Here is a 21,011-nt window from a genome sequence, read left to right as displayed (position 1 = left end):
GTAGGATCCGTCAAGCCTCCATCTCCCTCCCGAAACGCATCACGAAAATCAAAACCAAAGGGAATAAACAAGTAAAACGCCGAAGAACCCCTCAACCATCCCGGAATCGATAGAGCAGGAAAGCCGTTGCAATACCATGCACTGCGAACCGCATGCAGAGGGCATCATGAGAGTCATCATCACATCATTCTATCCCGTGCTGCTGTTTAAGTCTTTCGAGATTCTCTTGTCTTTCCGCCAAATCCTCCTTTGAACGAACCATCTTCTCCGGCTGGTGGTATAATACTAGAGAAGGAAAATGAATGTCAGGGGGCTTCGATTGGGAGGGGAGAGCGTGATTGTAGAGAGACGTGTACATACCGACCAAGTATCTGTTCTGGAAGTTGAATCCATTGAGCTTATCGCATGCCTGCTTGGCGTCGTGCACGTCTTCGTATACCACAAAAGCTGTGCCCTTCGAGTTGTTGGCAATACCCTGGCGAATTTGCCTAGAAATATCTTGTGTTAACAGCGACTTCATGCAGGGCTCCACGTAGCTGGAATCGAAGTCGGAGATGTGGAGCGAAAGGCAGAAAAAAGATGTCTTACCGAATAGGCCCGAACTTTCCGAAGAGATCAAACAGTTGCTCTGCGGTTACGTTGTAGCTGAAGAGAAAAGAAAGTATCAGTTATCGGCGATTGAATTTCACAGAGGTGAACGATGATCCGCAAGCATCACGCGAGTATGGTAATCGATTGGGGGACCGGAGGAATGGCGAGCATCGAAGGAACATACTTGAGGTTCTTGACGAAGAGAATCCTACCAGTAGAAGAACATATTAGCACGGATATTTCTGAATATATTCAGAAGACACCAAAGTTGTGAATGGGCCTCCGGTTTTTGCGGGATGGCGCGAAGTGCCAAAGTCAAGAGGGGCAAAAAGATTCCACGGCACATACCGATTTGCTTCGGGGGCGAGCTTCCGGCTCATCCTCAGGATAGAATGAAGTGATTAAAGTGGTGAATGAGAAAAAAAAATTAGGCAAGATACCCGGGGTATCGAGGGTTGGAATCGATTTTCGGAGGAGGAGGAGAGCGCAAGAACGAGCGACGCAGAATGGAAGCATGCGGTGGTCTTGGCATTTCCGGATTCGGACTAGCTCATGCCTTCTAAATGCCTGAGGCAGAAACTATTGTTGGTGATGAGGTAAGCGATTTTGCTGCCATTACAGTACGTGACAAAATTACAGCACGTGCGCCTAATCAGTACTTACCCCTCCCTACCATTTATTATGAGCTTATCAGGTACTCCTCCCTTGAAACCTCCGTTATAACCGTACAATACAGTATCAGCCAGCTCGGCGACGCTCTCGTCGCAATTGAAGCTCGGCGCCTTTCGAGTTTGGATTCCCTCAACTTTTCTCTTTCAACGGTTTTCCCCATTCGATCGTGGGACGCTTCACTTCTCAGAGCTTGTGCGAGATTGATTTCTGTCTTAACAGAAAGGTGTGGTCTCCCGGCGCAAAAAAGAAGAGCCCTTCGGTGGTTGAGCTGTCCCGCGTTTCCCATACCTTGCGACCTGCCCGGACTACCAAACCAACTCTCTCCCTCCTTCACTGTGATCTCATCCTCCTTTCTCCTCCCTTCCCCTCCGATCCCAAAATCCCAAATCAACTTGATATTCCGACTTGTCATCCAGATCGCAGGAAACTTCATTCCTGCTGACTAGATTGTCTTTGATTCGGTTTCCTCTCTGCCCGCGGGTTGCGCGCCGCGACCCTCGGCGCCTTTGGTCTCCCGCCGCTCTCGAACGATCCCCCTCAACTGCGACTTCTTCTCCGTCCACCCCGAAATATCCTCCTCTCCCTCGTCGCCACGTCGTCGATTATCTCGCTCGACTGGCGCTCATATTGTTCCTGCGGTTTCGACTGCGAATGTCCATTTGCCAGGAATGACTCTCCATTCCTCTGCGACGGCCACTCGCTAGTCCGTGTGGTCTAGGATCCCCGCTTTGCACCCACCAGCCGCAAGCGCATTTCTTCGCAACTCCGATACTCCCATTTGTCCCTTTCCGTGTGCAATATCTTCTGGGTCAGTCAAGATGATGAGCGCGGCATCTTTTCTCACCTCCCCTGGGAGAGCGCCCACCGCAGTACCGCACTCCGTCTCCCCCGCGACGCGCCGTCGAACCCATCACACCGTCCGCCGCAGAATTTCGTTCATCCTGGGCTGAGCGCACCTTGAATCGAGCTACAAGTGTTGATGGTGACCGAAGGCCGTCCAATCATACTCAAATCCCCGCTGCGGATGGAAATTCTCATCACCGGTCGGGTCATGGCCGGTCAAACTCGACCATTGACACTCTTGCGGATATTGCCCTCGCTACAAGTCCGACCTTTACACCACTTCCTGAACGACCACCCTCCTCTCCATCTTATTCATCCGTTCCCTTATTCCCTCCCGAATCGAACAACTCCGAACGCCCCGCCAAGCGAGCTCGATCCGAAAGAGATTCTTCACCTTATCGTCCCCGCGGCCAACAAAGCCATTCCCACTCCCACTCCCATTCCTACTCTTACTCCCACCCTCATTCTCACTCTCATACAAATGTGCAAACAAACTCACATCCGCACCCCTCCATCCCGGATAGCATGGCAACAGATGCTGAACTTCTTCTCAACCTTGCCCGGCCGACCAATTTTCACCCTGGCAGCCATGCCAAACGAGTCAGCATCGATGAGTCCCATAATCACTTTGGAGGTGATCTCGTAAGACATAACCGAGTTGGCTTTGCAAGCGATGGATACCCTGATGATCGGAAACCTGCACACTACCCCGAAGATAGTCACCCGCCCTCCCGTATGAGATCTCGTTCGGATGGTTCAGCATTTGTACCACGTTCTGTGATTCGAAATGCACGCCCGACCACCAGTTCGGGAACGTTGCCTCCGATTGTATGGGAAGACGAGAACGAAAATAGCTCTTCCGGAAATGCATCTCGCTATACTGGGTACAGCGAGCCCCGGCCCGCTGTCCCAGAAGTTCACGCCTTGCACAAACCTTCAGACCCCATGCCTAAAGCCGAGGAAGAAGAAAGCGAACCAAGCCAAGCAAGCTGTGCTGCGTGCCATATGGTCCGAATACCGGTACAGACGGACGAGCAAGCAGAAGATACCTGGATTGGGTGTGATGGATGTAAGCGATGGTTTCACATTGTCTGCGCGGGCTTCAAAAATGACCGAGAGGTGCGCACTGTCGATAAATTCATCTGTCGGTCATGTCGACCAGTACATGGCCAGACCACATTTGTGCGCAAGTCTTCGCGAGCGCGGACAGCAATTGACTACGCGGGTCTCAACCAAGGCCTTGTGAAGGCGGCATCAAACTCATTAGAACACCACTACCTTGAGCCTATCCGTCAAGGCAAAATTCGCTTCCAACCAGAGAATTTCCCACGCATGAAACCTGAATTGGCCACTGCGGAATACTTCGAACGTGGAAATGGCTGGACTGAACCTATCGTGATACCGGCCTGCTGGAATACTCAAGAACCTGTCTCGGAGGTGAATTCGGAATTCGACACTCTTATTAAGGAGGCTTCGACTCAAGAAATGTTCGATGAACTCATGGAGCATCTCCCTGAGGAAGAGGCCAACGTCGATGAAGTAATTGACTGTGGCCAGGATCAACTGGACATGGTAATCCCCAATGGCCTTACTGTACGGGCTGTTGCGGAACTCTATGGACCAGATGAACGAGTTGAAGTCATTGATGTCAAGTCACAGCAGGGCGAAGACAAGAGATGGAATATGCAGAAATGGGCTGATTACTATGAAAGCAACGAACCTGAGAAGCCCGTTCGGAACGTCATCAGCCTTGAAGTCTCCCAGAGCAGGCTCGGCAGACTCATCAAGCGACCCAAGATCGTTCGAGACTTAGATTTGCAAGATGCTGTCTGGCCTCGAGAACTACAGGAAATAGGTGACTTTCCTAAAGTGCAATTTTATTGTCTCATGTCTGTTGCCGACTGTTATACCGACTTTCACATCGATTTTGGTGGCTCCTCTGTTTACTACCATATTCTTAAGGGTAAAAAGACTTTCTTCTTCATCCCGCCAAAGGATAAGCATCTGAAGAAGTATGAAGAATGGTGCAATTCTCCAGCTCAAGATTCGATCTTCCTCGGAAACCAGACTAAAGAGTGCTATCGTGTCGATCTATCCGAAGGAGATACCATGTTGATCCCATCCGGTTGGATTCATGCTGTGTGGACTCCAGAAAACAGTTTGGTGATCGGAGGCAACTTTCTCACCAGATTAAATTACGGCATGCAGATCAAAGTGCTCAACATTGAAAAGGATACCAAGGTTCCTAAGAAGTTCCGATATCCTTTCTTCCAGAAGATTCAGTGGTACACAGCCTTGAGATATTTGGAGGATGACCCGGTTCCCCAGAATGTATTGGATTTGTTTGCACAGGATGAAAATGCTCGATTCCACCGCGAGTATCCCGTGTACTATGAGTTTGGAGGACTTGCCAACCATGAGCCCTTGGGTTCACCTTACTACAACGCTCGATTCTATTCTCAAGCTGAGCTGGAGGGTCTACCGGAGTTGACTAAGTATCTTCTTCGGACTGCACTCATCGCCAGCGGTTATCTGGTTGATGGCGTCACTGTCGAAACTCGAAATGCTGTTCGTCGCTCGATTCCCAAAGGAATCACTGATCCTGTCGACATGATTCGCCGATTTGGAATCTGGGTTACTTGGAAACGGGGCAATGAAACCGCTCCTCGGTGGACCAAGCCAGGCGTTATTGAAAGTAACCCCAAAGTTTCACTCAACGAGAAGAAGCCCGCTGGACGACCAAGTCGCCGTTCTGACCGCAATATCGAAAGCCAGCGTATGTATGCTGAAAGACAGGCTGTACAGCGGTTGGAAGATGTTGTGCCCAATCTTCCTCCAGTGACAGCGCCAGCGCCAGCACCTCCTTTCAACAGTGTCGGGCCATATTCACTAGAAAGTGAAACTCCAATGCCGGCTGGTTATATGCCCGAATCTGTGCCTCCGGAAGCCATGACTCCCAAAGCGCGATCATCTGGACCGCGAGGCTCCGGTCTAGGACCGAAACGGGTAGCTTGTGATGCTTGTCGCAGACGTCGAATCCGATGTCGCCATAAGGACGAGCCGGCTGAAATGATATTTGGAAAACAAATGACAATAAATGGATTTGGATCCGCGTCAGGTGTCAGCACTCCGAACTCGCTTGCACAAGATGCTGTTTCAGCGTTGAATTCCTTGGCGGCCATCGCGTCGCAAGCCGGGCTGCAAAATAATGGCGTCCTTGGCATCGATGGATTCGAAGGCACTGGTAAATTCCAATCCGCAGTCATGGGAACATCGACAGCCGCCGCCAATCGACTGAATGATTTGAGTCCTGATGGCGGTGGTGGGAAAAAGGGCCGCAGTAAAGCGTGCGATGACTGTCGGAAGAGCAAGGTTAGTTCTGATCAATCTCTCTTTTTTTGAACATCCCATACTAACTTACAACTAGCGTCGTTGCATCCATGATGAGTACGGCCGAGTAGATCCGATCAAGGCCCAAGAACGTTCCAAACCTCGCGGCACTGCCACGGCAAAGCGACCTCGACCCAATGAGGATGATTTGGGGCTCACCTCGAAGAAGACAAAGCAAGAGAGCACGTCTCCAATCATGAACCAGGAGGAGCATCTTGGTTTCGGCCACCCAGATAGCAAGGAGGCGGTTTTGCAAAATGTTCCCTCAGTCTATGAACATGAAGCCCTTGGTCAGCATCACCCAGGTTATCAATTTCCTCCGTCAAACATGGAAGAAGAGGTACCTGTCAACAAGACATCCTACGCATCACCGCCCGTCTTTCATGCAGATTCTGTGGAGATGAAAGATACGAATTCTGTATCTGTCTCCTCAAAACCAACCACTTCCTTGGTATCACCCCCGACATCGCTGGCAGATGAAATGGACGTGGTCCAGGACGGGGAACCCGTGGTGTCGGTCGAGAGCGAAGCACCTACTTTACACACGCCCAACTCCAGTTCCCGTCATTCCTCCCGACAACCGCGACACTTTGCCCCGGAGACGGCTGCATCTACATCTACAACAGCGAGCTCAACTACAGCTCCAGCTCCAGCTGCAAACTCCGCACGTCCGCCCAAACCATCAGTACGAACAACCCTCCCACCTCGAAGAACGACTCCAGGCCCGCAACCAACTAAGAAAATCTCTTCGCGCCCTTCTTCGTCCCATGCAAAGAAGAGCTCTCCGATGGTTGAGAAGCGCTTTGACCGTCATGCGACGACGTCCTTGTCTCCGCGTCAATCAAAGCATATTCATCACCATATGGAGGAGGAAGGACCCGATGCAGAGAGTCTGCGATTGATCCGGGAACTTCAAGAGGAGGAATTTGGATTGCGACGACGTCGTGGTTAGATTTGAAGTTTTGTTTTCTGGAGCATTTTGCTTTCCTTGTTTGTTACCCTATGGTACTCATGACCGAAACGTTGGATATTGATTTCATTTCTTTTCCTTCTCGCCCTTCACCCTCCATCCTTCACCTCTCATCCTTTCTATTTTCCTTTCTCAATCTCCTTTTTCCCTTTGCTTTTTCTGCTTCCACTCATTTTTCAATGGGGTTTTCATTACGGGATTATCATTTTAGGAGCGGGTTCAGGAGACTCGGAGTTGATATGCGTTTTTGCTCATTTGTTCTTTCTTTTTTTCTCTAGTTTAAATGGCGTTCTTTAACCAATCTTGTGTCCTTGTCCTGTCTTCGATTCAAATGGGGCGATCTGGAGTTTGTGTCTTGATTTTTCATTTCATTTCCTTTTTTTTTTTTTTACTTCACCTCCTTTTGGTTTATTGCAAATATGGGGGTATTATTTTCTGTCCTAAACCTTCGTTCCTTGCTCAGTGATATTCCACTTTCTTTTGTTCTCTTTTAATTCATTTCCAAATTTTCTGGACTTTTCTTTCCCTGTTCACGGTCCTACTCTTCCTTTTCCTTCGTCCTCTGCTATTCTGCTTTAGTTTTTAGTCGACCGTTTGATCATGATTTGGATTTCCTTGCTGATAGGTTATGCGCTGGGCGCAAGGCGTTCATGGTTTTTTTCGTATGCAAGATGTATCATTGATTCTTTTGATATAGCCAATGGTAATATACTTGAGTTCCTATTTCTTTTTGGTCGTTTGTAACCTTGGTATATCTATAATGCATGACGAGTGGCTGGCTCTGTAAAATTCGAATCAAAAGCACGTAGAATATACTCATCTAGCAATTATGCACCGCACTCTTCACTCTATCATCGACATCATATCATTGATGGATATGGATTCAGTGGATCAGACTCTCAATTTCCATCGCGTATGGATTTGCTCCACTTTGATATTGGGGGCCGAAGGCACATGTCTCAGATATCTTCCAGGCAAAAAAAAAAAAGGTCTTTCTTTTTGCAACTTTTCTGAAGCCCTCGTTTTGATATCCTTTCTTATAGAATCACAATATGACATCGATACAATCACCCAATGACTCGTCTGGTGAAAAGCTCATGGACGTCGAGGCTGCGGAACCCACTAGAATCAACGCAGACGCGACCGCGAAGATCCTCGAACCACTTTTATTTCTCTTAGCAGCTCGCCGGGGGGTACAAATGGATCCTGAATTCGAGACTTTTAATGTACCAGATGATAGAATCATTGTGTATGCTGGTAAAGCTGGCGTGGAGATTTTCAATCAAACTTCGCTATGTAATCGCATTATTGCTGTGTTTGGGTGGATGTCTGAAAGGTAAATTATATGCCAGAGGCTTGCTGCTTCCAAACAAAAAAGAGAATCAAATAAAGACTCATGAGTGAGATAGTTGGTTCATGATACCATTTACGATATTCAATTTTACATTTCAAACCCTTGAAGGACTTGGAGACGATAAGGTCGAGAAGCCCGAGCGACGTCAGAATATGATTTATCATGGCAAATTAAGTATCACGATCACGGCCACAATCTGGTTATTATTTTTCACAGCAAAGAAATATACGCTGAGACGAGTAACTGCTTCTACACCACCGCAATTCGATCCATCATCTTATCAATATCGCTTTGTCCAAGCTATGAATCAACGCGGAATACAATATCGAGAATTCGTGGCCAATACTTGGCAGCAGATGGAGGGTATTTGGGCCAAGGATCGCAATGTGGTTGAGAGATTTAGTATTGAGGGTTTGATTGATCCTGAGAGTTCTTGGGTTTATGATATTAATGTGAGGGTGTGGAATAATGGGACTGTTAATGTGTCATTTGCGTCGAAAGAAGAGAATTTGAAAGAGAAGCGGGGGATTGTCATTCAGACGAATCTGAAAGAAGAAGAAAAAAATGAGAGATATCGTCTGAGATGCTCTCTCAAATGATATGAGAAAATATGCAATATATACACTTCGAAATTACAATTCTGGTTGGGTGGCAGCTCGCTACTTTATTGGGTTAGGGTTGGATAGTAAATACGAGCTCTTGACAATCTCTGATTCACCAGCCAGATACTAACTAATTCACTTCCATCTAAGGCTGGACTGACAATCTATGATTAGCAGACATGAAGCTGACGGCCACACGCTATCTACCCGGGAAAATACATGCCTACAATGTTTCACGGAGCGTGTGCGGGTCTTTAGACCCGGAGACAATCTACAGGGTCGATTCTTCAGACAAGCATCTCAACCACGCGGTGGCACCGAATCTGAACCAGCTTGTGTACGCAACCTCACACAGTGTGGTGTGCATCAGTCGAAATAGTGAAACCCTATGGCAGTACGATCTAGAGCCTCGCTCTACCCAGCGCCATTTACGCGATTGCAGCTGCGTGTTCTCTCTAGACGGTACCTGGGTCTGGGTATATCGTCCCGACGCGATGGCTGATCGTGGCCCTGATATATTGGTCGTGTTACGCGCCGACACCGGCCAAGAAGTCGCTAGGACAATCTTGGGTAGCGTTGGGGAGGGAGCCCAGCTCGTACTACATCCTGACGGGCGACATGTCCTGTTAGATGTAGGCGAGGGCCAGGATGGTGTGAAAATGTACCGAGCAGCATTCACCGGTGAGAGCATCGACTTACACTCTTATGGCTGGGAAGATCGCGTATTGATCGACGTGGCGCCCGATGGCCAGTCGTTCATGACGGTTGATCATGGCCGATATGATGTAGCCTTTCACGCCTTTCTCAGCGGTGAGGTCGTGATGCGGATACCAATTGAGGCATTTGGCCACGAGTATTTTGGGGAGGATGAAGCTGGTATGGATTGGAACGGGGGCTTTCTCAATCCTGACATTGCGGTTGCCACAATTGCGGGCGAGAAGGATGACAAGGAGTGGCATCGTCATTACAGTATCGACCTACGCACAGGTACATCATGCCATCGCTTCGAGGCGTACTCGCGTGATAATCATGACTTTGAACCTTTAGGGGATGGCACTTGGATTGTCTCCGGCCCTGGCGGCAATGCTATTCGTTACGGGGGTTCCACGGATCAAGATCATTAGGGTCAATGGAGAACAACTATATAAACATAAAAGAAGAGCTAAATAATATCTGTAGGTCTTCATCCATCGCGACTAGGGAGTATAATAATTGGCTAATTGGAAATATACTTCCGAAGCAGAAACTGGGGAAGCCGAACTGCATGCGGAGTGCGGAGAAATCAGCAGATGAGCCCACAGCGGTCTTAGTTTTTGACTGATTTGTCTGACTAGTCAATTATTGGGTAGATGAGAGATCCCCACGGTTTCTGATAAAAGCAAAGATGGACTGATCGTCTCGTTTTTCGTGGGGGGTTTTGTCTATACTTCGGATTTCAATAGCCGAGGGCATTCTCAATTGCCGTGGAGCAGAGGCCGTATCAATATGCAATAGCCGTATTGAGATGGGAATTGACGACGAAAGATTCTGCAAAGTATTTAAATAAGCATTCTATAGAGAAAGAGCTATTGAATTCATTTTGGCCTTTACAAATACCTCCAGGTTCAACAAGTGTCGTCGGTTTTGCGCGACTACGGCGAAGTTTATACAACCGCGATTCTACACCCGAACATCAACCGTGAACAAAGCAACCTCAAATTGAAATAATACAAGTAAAGACACAATGGGAAAACCAATCGTCCTTCAACTCGGAGATGACATCCGCTGGAATCATGAATTGCACTCCAAATTCCAAGAGCATTTCGAAATTCGTCGATCGTATAGCATGCCACGACCAGAATTTATCCAAGCGCTGAAGGAAAAAAGATTCGGCGACTTTTTCGCAATTTATCGCCCTTTTTGGAATACAGGGGGTGAAATGGGTAACTGGAATGAAGAATTGATCTCATTGCTGCCGGATTCATGCAAAGTATATGCCAGCGCGGGCGCTGGCTTCGACTGGGTTGATACTACTACCTTAGCCAAGAAGGGTAAGTTTTGATATATTTCCTAACACTATAGGAGATACTGGAAGTAGCTGATCAATATTTTGCTTTCCACAGGAGTCGTTTATTGCAATGCCGCTGCTGCATGTACGGAGTCTGTTGCTGATGCCGCTCTCTGGTTGATCATCTCGACATTCCGTCTCTTTTCGTGGTCTGCGATGGCAGCTCGCTCTCTTGATCCCAATCAATTTGTTGAAGCAAACCGTAATCTTGCACCTGTGTCTCTGAACCCCAAGGGTCACACCCTCGGTATCATTGGTTTCGGCCAGATTGGTCGTCGCACCGCCGAGAAGGCATTCCTCGCTCTTAACATGAAGATTTTATACCATGACATCGTCCAAATGCCCCGTCAACTGGAGGAAGTCTCACAGGCCACTTATCACAAGAACATGGACACACTCTTGGCCGACTCAGACTGTGTCTTGGTTGCGACTCCATTCAGTGGAGAAACACTGCTCAATGCATCATTGTTGGCGAAGATGAAGCCTGGCTCTAGACTTGTGAACATTGCCCGTGGAAAGCTGCTAGATGAATCTGCCTTGCTGGAGGCTCTGAAGAAAGGTCACTTGTCAGCGGCTGGTTTGGATGTGCACTACGACGAGCCCAATGTTAACAAGGAATTGGGTAAGATGCGAAATGTTGAAATCATGTCGCACAATGCTGGTGCTTCATTGGATTCTCATATTGGATTTGAGCGTCTTGGAATGGAGAACATTATCTCGTTCCTTCAAAATGGAAAGGCTATTACGCCAGTTAACCAGCATCTTGTGGCGAAGGCGTCTTCCTCAAAGCTTTAGAGGTGGACGGTGGCAGTGGCTATAAGAGATAGACTATTGTATAGAATAATGAATCATGTCATCAGAATGTCCTTTTCAAGCAGTTGATCGCTTCTGTCCAATTTCCGCAATGAGAATGTTACTACACTAGCGTAATGTTCTTGTAATTGCACCCACAGGCAAGATATTCGTGGAATTTGATGGACTTGATAAATGACCAAATTTGGACAGAACGAAGGGTTAGGAATTTGAAAGATTAGCAGTTAGATGATTTTATAGATGCATGATACAAAGACTCCATTTAGATATCGTTCGCAAAAATATGTCCCAACTTAACCAAGTCCGACCATCGTTCATCTTTTTCAATCTGGATCGTGCAATCTGGTGCTGCTACCCTCATTTCCTCGATTGTTCGTGTACCATAGTCATATTCCTGACTGTCATTAACAAAAGCCACAAAAGCCTCAATCCAATCTTCCATCAATTTTCTTTCTTGAGGATTAGGTCCGTGGATAATCGAGAAGCTGGATAGGTGAGTATATACATATATAAAGAAAGGTGATATTATACGAAACTTACTTCCAAAATGGTTTATCCATGGCGTGTGCTACGCCAAAAGATGCGGGTGCAACTTTGTTTGTGATGAAAGAAAGTCGGTAGGCAATGCGATACCGCCAAATATCTTGCAAAGGTACACCGTTTTTGCTAAGACAATCGACCAACCACCGTGAAGGAGCTCGAACCTGACCATCTGCAATGATATTTCCGAACAAAGTGTTCCAATCCTTTGGATCTGCACCTTCGGGGAGTTTGTATTCTTTCAAGACCCGATCCGTCGTTTCTGGCGAATAATAGTTTGACACTTGCAGTCTGAGAGAATCGATATTTGGCTCTGGATTGTTATATGTTGCATAGAGTGTCTCCTCATTCAATACTTCGCCAATAAATAGTCGCAATTTCCGTCTCTTGAACTCCTCGGCGAAAGCACCACTATGATGGTAATCGGTGAATCCGTTGAAGATGAATAATTCGTCCGTCACAGGTCGGAATGTGTGATTTGTGAGATTCTTCAGCGCGGCAACAAGATCCTGGTGACTCACTTCGCGCAATTTGTCCAACCTTTCAGGACCAGAAAGATTAGGTGGCACGTTGAAGTACTCACAAAGCTCATCAAACTGAGGATTGACGTCGGAGAGAGCCTTAGGCTGCGCGGGGATAGCATTTGAAATCATATAAAACCGATGAAATAATTGCGATTCACGTCGAAAGTCATAAAGCACTTGTGCTTGTACGCCGTAAGATCCAGCACTGCGTCCACCCAAGGTAATATTCCTGATATCCCCATTAAACGCCTCGATATTCTCATAAACCCACTCCATAGCTAATCGTTGATCCCAGAGACCGAAATTACCGGCACTTTCACCACCACTTTCTTCAAGTAGAGCTTGGCCAGCAAGGAACCCGAATACATTCAGTCGATAGCCTATACCAACGACAATGGCGTTGAGTTTCCCTGTGGAGATCATTTCGGTGGGATTCATCCCAACTTCTTGAAGAGGATCACCTAGCTGGAACCAGCCTCCATGAAGCCAGAGAACGACCGGCCATTTCTTTGTCTTTTTTTCGTTGGGATCTTCAACTGGTGTCCAGATATTGAGTAGTAGACAATCCTCGCTGTAAACTTCGGGGCCGACGTCTTTCTCGGCTCCAGAGGTAAATGCTGCTTGTGGACAAACGGGACGGAAGAATGAAGCATCAAAGGGAGTCCCAGACTCGCTATAGCTATAGTCGACAGGCAATGGACGGGGTTTTCTCCAGCGATGCTCGCCTACTGGTGGTAGGGCGTAGGGTAGCCCCGCGTATCGCCTGGCTTTGTTATCATATTGGATGCCTTGAATTTTGCCTCTGGGGCCTAAATCAAGTTCATGGAGCTTTTCCTGATAGGATATCTGGTTGCCCATGATGAGTGTGATTTTTGATGGCTCAATTACTTTCCATAAGCTCGTTGAGTTGGGACGAGGGGGATGGTGTCACTTTCGGCGTGTTTATACACCAGATTACCCCTCGGAAATGCCCCGCGTCTATGAGAATCGTCGATATCGGAGATCAAATGTAGTCCCGAACCAATGAGATAAAGATGGAGGAGGGTATGATGATTAGTGATGAACAATATGATAAGTATAATGACTCGGTATACATTTTACATTTGGGATAGTTTATTAAACCGTGAGGCTTACTCGAAGGACCGAAATATTGTATCAGTACTGTTTCACATCACGATTTAGTATGATTCTCATAAAGTCGCTCCGTCGGAAGTGGCGAAACCGTAAAGTCGAGGTATAGGAATATCAGGGCAATTCTCTTGACGCCAAGCATATGTCCATGCTTCGCCTCTTACCACAAAGATATAGGAGAGTGATCAGTTCCTAAGCCCCTTAAAAGGTCGTTGTCTATATGTCAAATGGGTTCCACCGTACTATTTTCATCGCTTGCTTGAAGACGGTGAAGGAAGAGAAGACACACTTTATTATGAGTCTTCATTATCAACACCCCCCGACCAACCAAACCCCGTTAGCAATGTACTTCAGTTCCCTCGTATATGCAAGTCGACCCGACCGCCTCGATGGTACTCGGTCGTGTCAACTAAGTGATTCGTGTGGTACGCAGTCAACACCCCGAGCCTCGAAATGGCTGAGGTCGGAGAGTAACTGGTATGGTGGGACACGAATAAGGGACTTCAATACAATGTCTGTGTTGGCGCAATCGTATCGGTTCTATTTGACTATAATTTAACGCAAATTGGTGAGCCTGGTAGTAACAATCTATAACCCCATGCGATACTGGACAAATGAGGCATCTCCCATAGTATCATAAAGTCGACGAGCAGTCACATTATCATGTTTCGTCAACCATTGAAGCCGAAAGCATCCCATCTCTTTTGAAGCATCTGCAACCGCCTGTATCATTCTTCGACCCTGGCCCTTTCCTCTGAGTGCCGGATCCACGAAGAGATCTGTAAATTTTGGAAACGAAATCAGCCATTTATCAATGCACGGCAATCAATTAGGGCATACCATTGAGAAGCATGATTTTCTTCTCGCTCCATGGAGTCTGTTGAGGGAAAAAGTGGGCAATCGCGATCATCTTTCCATTCTCGGACTCTTGTTGCTTCTGTCTCATGACAAGGGCGTAGAGATCGGAGTTTGGGTCGAGGATCCGATCAAATGTTTTTCTATATTGATCTTCGGGGATTGTAGTTTCGTAGAAGTCGATATAGCCTCGAAAGAGAGCAGCCCATTCGTCGAAATCATTGCTGTTTAGTTTGGTGATTGCAAATTCGGCGGGGGAAGTCATTTTGTACAGTCTGGTTATCGTAAATACACTCCTCGGTGAGACTGATCGATGTTTGATGAAGGGTGGTTGTAGATTGGAAGGTTGAAAAATGTCATGCAAAGTCTAGTTAAACGTAAAGTGGTTGTGACTAATCCCGCTGCAACCCAATACCAAGCCCAATTTGTATCAATCGCAGTCAGGGTTTTGAATGGATGTTGGACTCAAACAAGTATTGTGGAAAAGTGATATTTATGAAAGATATTTGGTTGTGAAAAGAAGGACAGACACGATCGAAGCTATGATTGACTCATCGCATAGACTTTCCTAATGCAGAATATTATGAGTAGGATCTAGTCCCGAAAATAACGTATGCCCGAATGATTAGTTCAAAGAAGGTCTGATCAAATTTCGAAATTTTATGCACAATAAGCAAAATTCTGAATTGAATACCAAAAACCTCGGATAGAGGCGTCCAGATCAACGGGCCGAGCTTTTCATCGGTGATTCAATACTGTTGACCCGTGGATATCTGTATCTCGAATCTTGAGATGCTTGTTGAATGGTCAAGTTTCTTTCCTTCAAGTAAGTGGCATTATGCCGAATGTTTTGGGAATCGGACTCTGAAGACAAGTTATCGCTGGAGGAAAATCAGCAAAGGTGGTATTCCATCCAAGGTATATACCGCCAAGAAGAATCCAAGCTTCAATCAATTCCAGAGGTCACCCGCCATTGTACGTGCGATATTCTCACTCGATCAACTAATTCCAACTCAATATCGTTTGTAGATACCAACTTCAAGTCTGGCACTATCTTTAAGAATATCTGGCTCCCCCGAATGTGCAAGAATGACATATCGACTTTGACCATCTCGCGGGGTAGAAGTCTGGTCTGGCATGCACCTAAGGATAAAATGACGATACGACGGGAATCCGGTGATCCAGTTTTGCTCCTCTGTACGATTGGCCTTTGATTCTCACATGTTGAGTCGACGATAAGGCCTCGATAACACCCAGCCGTGTCGACTATGTATCTCGCTGGTCAGGCTGTCAGAATATAGTGCCGCAAGGTGGTTGGATCCTGAGCATGATTGAACTTGTTAGACATGTATAGGACTTCGATATATTGCTCGTGTTGGCGTATTCATATCTCTTATAATGTTTCGTTGGAACTCACCATTCATTGCCTCCTTATATACTCTGTCGGGCAAAATCCATTCGTATATTGCAACGCCTTTCTCTCATCTTTCTGGGAAGGCAGAAAGCCTCGTCAAACAGGTGTCGATCGGTAACTTTGGTGTTGCTTTATCATGCTCATCCATTCGTGCCCCGGGCATAGATCTCGTTCTTCATGCCCATGACAACTGCATGTCGAGAGTGTGGATGGCCATGGATTCATTTCTAGGGTTTCAACCTTGTCCAAAGCTTGCTCTAATAGAAACAGGATTGGTGATGCTTTGAAAGAATTGGAATAGGACGAGGATGGAAGTGAAATCAAGAGCTGCCCGTTGATGAGAAGGCTGGAAGAGTGACTGGTGAAAGCATCACTCATGTTGTCCATGGACCCTGACTAATCAGGAAGTATGGGATGGATGACTGCCAGTCGGTGAGATACCAGCTTTTATATTATGAATAACATGTAGAAGGCAATATATTCGAAATATTATTAAGCTTTGAATTTCTCTCAGCTAGCGAATCGTAAATGGCCTCAAGAATTGTACCAATCTATATATAGTCTAGTGTATTGAAGGAGTAACGGAAATGGATAGATGTTCCTCTGCCATAGCATGGCCTTCAATAATATGGTATCCCTGAAAGACTACTTTCATAGTGAAAGTCCGTTCGTCATGTTGGACTGGCACAGCATTTCTTCAAAGATAAAACAAATAATTATCTGCCACTGCAAATGACAAAGATGTGAAGCAATGTATCGGAAGACGAACACCGCATTGGGGATATCAAAGCTAAACTAGGATGTTTAATTATATAATGTAACCCCTCTATATTCAGGTCATTCTGCCTTTCTTACTCTATAGTCTAATTCATATTAGCACATTGTTCAACATATCGCTATCGAGCGCTGTAAACCATCTTCATTGCCTCTGTGCAAGTCTTTGTAGGCTTTGTCTGCCACTTCCTTTTGCCCTCGCGAGGTAAATCTCTGTATCATAGGCTCGTGTTTCCTGTATTTGCGTATCTCTATCCCTTCTCTTATCTCACTAGCTCTAATCAGCAAGAAGCTGATCGCATATTTCATCGGCAATCTGATTCTCCGCTCTTGGAATCCATTCGTACTGTAAATCTCCTTCTTCCTTTAGCATGTCCTCAAGATCGTAAGCCTCTTCAATGAGATCTCGATTCACAACCTCGCGACCTTTCGAATTGATCATTCCATTCATGCGCCATCTGTCTCTCCACTCTGTCATGCATCCGAATGCGTATTTGGAATCTGTGTAAATCGTGACATCAAGCCAAGGGTTTGTCCTCAAGGTCTTTAGATGTGCGCTGGCTTCTTCCAAGGCGATGATAATTGCGGTGAGCTCAGCCCGCTGGCTCGTAGGCGGGGGATTCGGGGGATCTGGAAGCAACATTCTCGTGAAGGCCTTGTAGCTACCGTTCCTATTCATGAAAACAGCAGCGGCTGCACCTCTGGCATATGGCCTGCCGTTACCTATGCACCCTCCATCGGTGTAAATTTGCATCGTGTAAACCATATTGATGGAACTTGGCAGAATTGAAGAACGAATAGTGGTGTTGTATTGTAAACAAAAGGTTGCGTACTCAGTAAGTAAAGCGAAAATGAGAATATGTGATGATTCGGAAGTAATTGAGATGGAGATAATTGGTGCGAGGAGAGAAACAAAGAGAAATTAGGAGGAAAGAAATGAAGAAGAAAACAAAAGAGTGTCCGGGATTCTTGCTTGTTTGCTAAGAGGGGAAGGTGCCCAAGATGACTAAGCTGCAGCTGGCAACAAACAGAATTCGAATGGAAATCAAGAGGGCAGAAAGAGTGGATTTACTGAAATAGTGATGAAGATAGATATGTGCGTGTATACAATTGTACTCTATTCTCTGAGGAGTGCTACCATGAGCATGCGCAATCCGGGACGCATCAAGGACCTAGGAAACCCCACGTACATTAGGGAGTATGTGGTGGATCAGGACATTCTGATAGTAGGTTAATAGAACCCATACCTACTTGAACATTAAAGTAGAATATAGCTCATTAACTATTTTTTGGAGTGCCGAGGATAGGCTGGTCACCCATCACCTCAATAGTTGATTCAGTCCTCTAGCCTAGGAAAACGGGAAACGTATGAAAACGGATGAGGAACATGCAATACTAATATTGAATGGAGCATAGATAATGTATTATGGGGAGATTTGGGACCATATTGGGGGAAGCCAGCATTTTCAAATTATTTTCACGTTGACAAGGATGAGATTCAAAAGGCCAAACTTGTGTAAGACTGGCCAGCAGGGTAGCCAAAGAAGCTGATTCTATCTCTGCTTCTTCTTAAGCTTACTATTGTTAGTAGTTTTAATTGCTCTTATATTACACCCACAAAGGTAAGCTAAAAGCTATTATTGAGGAACCTGATGAGAAATCTCGACAGTTATTCTTTGTTCTGTGGCATATCATTTTTTGTTCTCTTCAATCTGACTAACAGCTACAGTAGAGACCTCGACATCACTTTGAACATGAACCGTACTTTTTGGAAAGTCCTTCTTTCCACGGTATTCCACAATTGATGATTCAACACATGCAACAGGATCTGAAAATATTGGACTCAAAAGTGGCTTTGAGCTCTTCAGAATCGGCGCGCTTGTGCCCTGGTAAGCCCCTCTGCCGGAAGAGCTTTCAGTCTGGGAAGTTATGATGAGCTGGCGAAGAGAAGCTACACAGGAGACAATGATAGCTAGGTAATCCGGATCAGTCAATATCAAGATTCATTGAGGTACATTTATCGCACCTGCATCCACTTCAACAAAGCTCCAGAAACATAGCCAGGCGATGTTTATCTCTTGGTCATACGTGGTGTCGACGGCGACTCGTATTATAGCAACGATCATGATAAAGACCGTCGCGGAGAATATGCTGAGTAAGATGACCTTCTTTCGAAGAGGAACGCGGGTTTTCCAAAGGACGATTATAGGTATTGATAATACTAAAATATCAGTGTTGAGCCTCATCTTCTCTTGTAGAAATGCGACAGATTGACTTACTCAATAGGTCGGTAAGAACATCACCAGCACAATTGGCCCAAAAGCTTCGATTCTCATAATGTATGTGCTTGAGCTGAGAGCATTGCTCTGAAATAGTTCAGAGTCATTTATTTTCACAGTCCTTTAATGTTTTCTCGGGAGATTGTACTGATCTCACCTAGGATATAGTTTATGCCCCCGAAACTGCATTTATACTCGATATCACCGACAGACGCAATATAAACTGCAGCGGTGCAAAAAAGGACAACATACCACCATATCCGGAAAGCTTTGATCCTCGAACATAGTCGATAGAAGAAGACCAGAAATGAGAACTTCACACACCACAGGCTAGAATAGAACAATATCTGCAATGGGGCAAGAAGTCGCATGAACTCATTGAATCGAGGTAAAAAGCCAAAGTCAAATGGCTTCGTTCCAGATGAAATTGCGTAAAGCTCATAGAGTGCTTTGTGTTCGACGTGCCATATAACTGCTGCTGAAAGAATAATTACCCATGCGAAGATCACAAGAAAGTCGTCTAGGAAGAGGCGACGAAATGATGAGATCTGGACATAGACGCGAAATAGAACGAAGAAAAAGGATGTGTCTGTGAGAGCCCACAGTATTCCCTATCATATTTGTGATCAGCTCAGAGACTTTTCTAGTTTCTTACAGTGTTTCGTCTTTCATAAGTTTCGTGTAGCTCTTACAATGAATACAGGTTGGGAAATCTTGCTTGACCGTTCATCAATAATGTCAGTTGACATTTTGTCTTTGCTTTTTCAACTTGAGTTGAAGAGATAAGTATCTCGCGAGGCATTCTGAGATGGGATGACAGAATATATGTTCTAGAGCAACAAGCCGGGGAGATACCACCAGGCCAAAGCCAGTGTTTGCCAAAATCTTTGTTGCTCGTCGCTTTGCCACATCTCGCTGGACAGCTTGCGAGACTGATTCTATAGGTTCACTGAAGAAATGCAGCGTAGCCGAGCTCTTTCAAAGAAATGTTCGATTGGTACGGACGCCATCAACTTGGCCGGGTGTAGCTTAAGTCACGCAAGTTTCATCAAAGAAATCCCTCGGTTTCTAGCCCAGCATTCACAACACCTCATGCGATCTGCCAGTCGGGGATTTGCTAATAGTGAGTGGAGCTAGTTTGATCTACTGCATATCAGATAGTAATTCCTTGCTTGAAATGTTCGTCTGTTATGAGCGGTCGTCGTGGCAGACATCAATTGATAACTGCCCTTCAAACAACGCTTGAACTGATGCAATCAAACACAATCCAGACAAGTTCTGGATAATAGACCTCCGTTGTAATGAAAGACACTTTTGACAAGTTGAAGTGATCAAGCGGGGGAAAGGCTGAGAGCCAGTGATACTATCTCTCCATTACCCTAGTATTGTCCAGGCTGTCTTGGCCCATTGATGGTTATTACGATTTTCGAGCGTGAGGTCCGGGCCCTCAACCAAATGAAAGAGTATAATGTGGCTGTTTCTTTATCAACCGGCTACGAAGCATGCGTGAGTATGTTTCCTTTAAGTTGAATGAAATTACGTTTCGGTCTTAGTGATTATAGTATCTTACAGTACGCCTTGCAGGGATGCTAGCAGTGTTACGGCATAAAGATATTTGAGGCTATCAACCTTCAACAACAATTTTCATTGGATTTTCTCAAGATTCAATACCGAGTGCACTCCGGTCTGAGTTAAAGACACAGTCTTTGTGTGAAAGCACTAATCACCTTCCAGTCACGAACAGACCACGGGAGGGGGCTCAACATAAATTCCCAAAATTGGGAGGCCTGTTTAAATGATTGTTTAAGGGCCAGTGTAAGTACAGTTGGAGAGATCAAGGGAAGCGAGATCGATGGTGTAAGGAGGTCCTGTGGAGCCTGGTTAAAGCATCAGTGAGGTCTGAGATATAGATTAAATATGCACGTACTGAGAGCGAGGGTGTAGGCGACAGTGCAGGAGATGTTCTGATCAACCTGATCAATATCCTGCTTGCTGGCGATGGAGTGAACAGCCAGAACGCTCGCTAGGCTCTGGACCTGCTTGCCAGAGAGCTGAATGCTGCTTGATTGGCTACTAGAGTAGGGAGCAGCAGATGCTGCGACCAGCATGGTCAGAAGAGCGCCGAATGTAGCTTTCATTTTGAGGATTTGATTGAATTTATCGAGTTTGATAAAAATATTTGACAATCTTTGGATCTTTTGGATCTGATCTT

The 21,011-nt window shown here is 46.0% G+C and overlaps 10 protein-coding genes across 10 annotated transcripts; 4 read left to right on the top strand and 6 right to left on the bottom strand.

Moving 5' to 3' along the window:
- Nucleotides 1–52: 52 nt before the first annotated feature.
- On the bottom strand, nucleotides 53–1,018 carry N7469_003606 (putative pre-mRNA branch site protein p14). Its single transcript, XM_056642526.1, has 5 exons — nucleotides 940–1,018; nucleotides 776–799; nucleotides 589–645; nucleotides 361–488; nucleotides 53–285 (listed from the first exon to the last, which is right to left on the bottom strand). The coding sequence occupies exons 1-5, from the start codon at nucleotides 969–971 to the stop codon at nucleotides 185–187; spliced, it is 342 nt and encodes a 113-aa protein (XP_056501938.1). The 5' UTR covers nucleotides 972–1,018; the 3' UTR covers nucleotides 53–184.
- Nucleotides 1,019–1,931: 913 nt separating this feature from the next.
- Nucleotides 1,932–6,448, top strand: jhd1 ([Histone H3]-lysine-36 demethylase; the record flags this gene model as incomplete). Its single annotated transcript, XM_056642525.1, has 4 exons — nucleotides 1,932–1,966; nucleotides 2,005–2,071; nucleotides 2,134–5,478; nucleotides 5,534–6,448. 4 exons carry the CDS (start codon nucleotides 1,932–1,934, stop codon nucleotides 6,446–6,448), a joined length of 4,362 nt encoding a protein of 1,453 aa, XP_056501937.1.
- A 1,070-nt stretch (nucleotides 6,449–7,518) lies between these two features.
- Nucleotides 7,519–8,419, top strand: N7469_003604 (uncharacterized protein; the record flags this gene model as incomplete). Its single annotated transcript, XM_056642524.1, has 2 exons — nucleotides 7,519–7,802; nucleotides 7,876–8,419. 2 exons carry the CDS (start codon nucleotides 7,519–7,521, stop codon nucleotides 8,417–8,419), a joined length of 828 nt encoding a protein of 275 aa, XP_056501936.1.
- Nucleotides 8,420–8,601: 182 nt separating this feature from the next.
- On the top strand, nucleotides 8,602–9,546 carry N7469_003603 (uncharacterized protein; the record flags this gene model as incomplete). Its single annotated transcript, XM_056642523.1, has 1 exon — nucleotides 8,602–9,546. The coding sequence occupies one exon, from the start codon at nucleotides 8,602–8,604 to the stop codon at nucleotides 9,544–9,546; it is 945 nt and encodes a 314-aa protein (XP_056501935.1).
- A 599-nt stretch (nucleotides 9,547–10,145) lies between these two features.
- N7469_003602 (D-mandelate dehydrogenase-like dehydrogenase) lies at nucleotides 10,146–11,264 on the top strand (the record flags this gene model as incomplete). Its single annotated transcript, XM_056642522.1, has 2 exons — nucleotides 10,146–10,452; nucleotides 10,525–11,264. 2 exons carry the CDS (start codon nucleotides 10,146–10,148, stop codon nucleotides 11,262–11,264), a joined length of 1,047 nt encoding a protein of 348 aa, XP_056501934.1.
- A 280-nt stretch (nucleotides 11,265–11,544) lies between these two features.
- N7469_003601 (uncharacterized protein) lies at nucleotides 11,545–13,204 on the bottom strand (the record flags this gene model as incomplete). The annotated part of the gene is made up of 2 exons (XM_056642521.1): nucleotides 11,545–11,767; nucleotides 11,823–13,204. The coding sequence occupies 2 exons, from the start codon at nucleotides 13,202–13,204 to the stop codon at nucleotides 11,545–11,547; spliced, it is 1,605 nt and encodes a 534-aa protein (XP_056501933.1).
- An 861-nt stretch (nucleotides 13,205–14,065) lies between these two features.
- On the bottom strand, nucleotides 14,066–14,597 carry N7469_003600 (GNAT family N-acetyltransferase; the record flags this gene model as incomplete). The annotated part of the gene is made up of 2 exons (XM_056642520.1): nucleotides 14,066–14,256; nucleotides 14,318–14,597. 2 exons carry the CDS (start codon nucleotides 14,595–14,597, stop codon nucleotides 14,066–14,068), a joined length of 471 nt encoding a protein of 156 aa, XP_056501932.1.
- A 2,200-nt stretch (nucleotides 14,598–16,797) lies between these two features.
- Nucleotides 16,798–17,286, bottom strand: N7469_003599 (uncharacterized protein; the record flags this gene model as incomplete). Its single annotated transcript, XM_056642519.1, has 1 exon — nucleotides 16,798–17,286. The coding sequence occupies one exon, from the start codon at nucleotides 17,284–17,286 to the stop codon at nucleotides 16,798–16,800; it is 489 nt and encodes a 162-aa protein (XP_056501931.1).
- Nucleotides 17,287–18,211: 925 nt separating this feature from the next.
- N7469_003598 (uncharacterized protein) lies at nucleotides 18,212–19,548 on the bottom strand (the record flags this gene model as incomplete). The annotated part of the gene is made up of 5 exons (XM_056642518.1): nucleotides 18,212–18,492; nucleotides 18,547–18,741; nucleotides 18,800–18,886; nucleotides 18,957–19,410; nucleotides 19,492–19,548. 5 exons carry the CDS (start codon nucleotides 19,546–19,548, stop codon nucleotides 18,212–18,214), a joined length of 1,074 nt encoding a protein of 357 aa, XP_056501930.1.
- Nucleotides 19,549–20,602: 1,054 nt separating this feature from the next.
- On the bottom strand, nucleotides 20,603–20,937 carry N7469_003597 (uncharacterized protein; the record flags this gene model as incomplete). The annotated part of the gene is made up of 2 exons (XM_056642517.1): nucleotides 20,603–20,676; nucleotides 20,727–20,937. 2 exons carry the CDS (start codon nucleotides 20,935–20,937, stop codon nucleotides 20,603–20,605), a joined length of 285 nt encoding a protein of 94 aa, XP_056501929.1.
- Between the last annotated feature and the right edge of the window lie 74 nt (nucleotides 20,938–21,011).

This window comes from Penicillium citrinum (genome assembly GCF_028827155.1).
Source record: "Penicillium citrinum strain IBT 23319 chromosome Unknown utg000003l:1.0-4596430.0:1.0-4598250.0, whole genome shotgun sequence".
In the NCBI taxonomy this organism is placed as follows: domain Eukaryota; kingdom Fungi; phylum Ascomycota; class Eurotiomycetes; order Eurotiales; family Aspergillaceae; genus Penicillium; species Penicillium citrinum.
The sequence above is the reverse complement of the archived record's forward strand: the minus strand, read 5'-3'. Positions and strand labels throughout refer to the sequence as shown.

Excerpts from the sequence above, each read along its gene's own strand:
- N7469_003606 (XM_056642526.1), bottom strand. The coding sequence starts at position 971 with ATGAGCCGGAAGCTCGCCCCCGAAGCAAATCG. Across the intron at positions 800-939 it reads CTCGCCCCCGAAGCAAATCG|GATTCTCTTCGTCAAGAACC; the intron begins GTATGTGCCGTG and ends TTCTACTGGTAG. Across the intron at positions 286-360 it reads CCAGAACAGATACTTGGTCG|TATTATACCACCAGCCGGAG; the intron begins GTATGTACACGT and ends TTCCTTCTCTAG.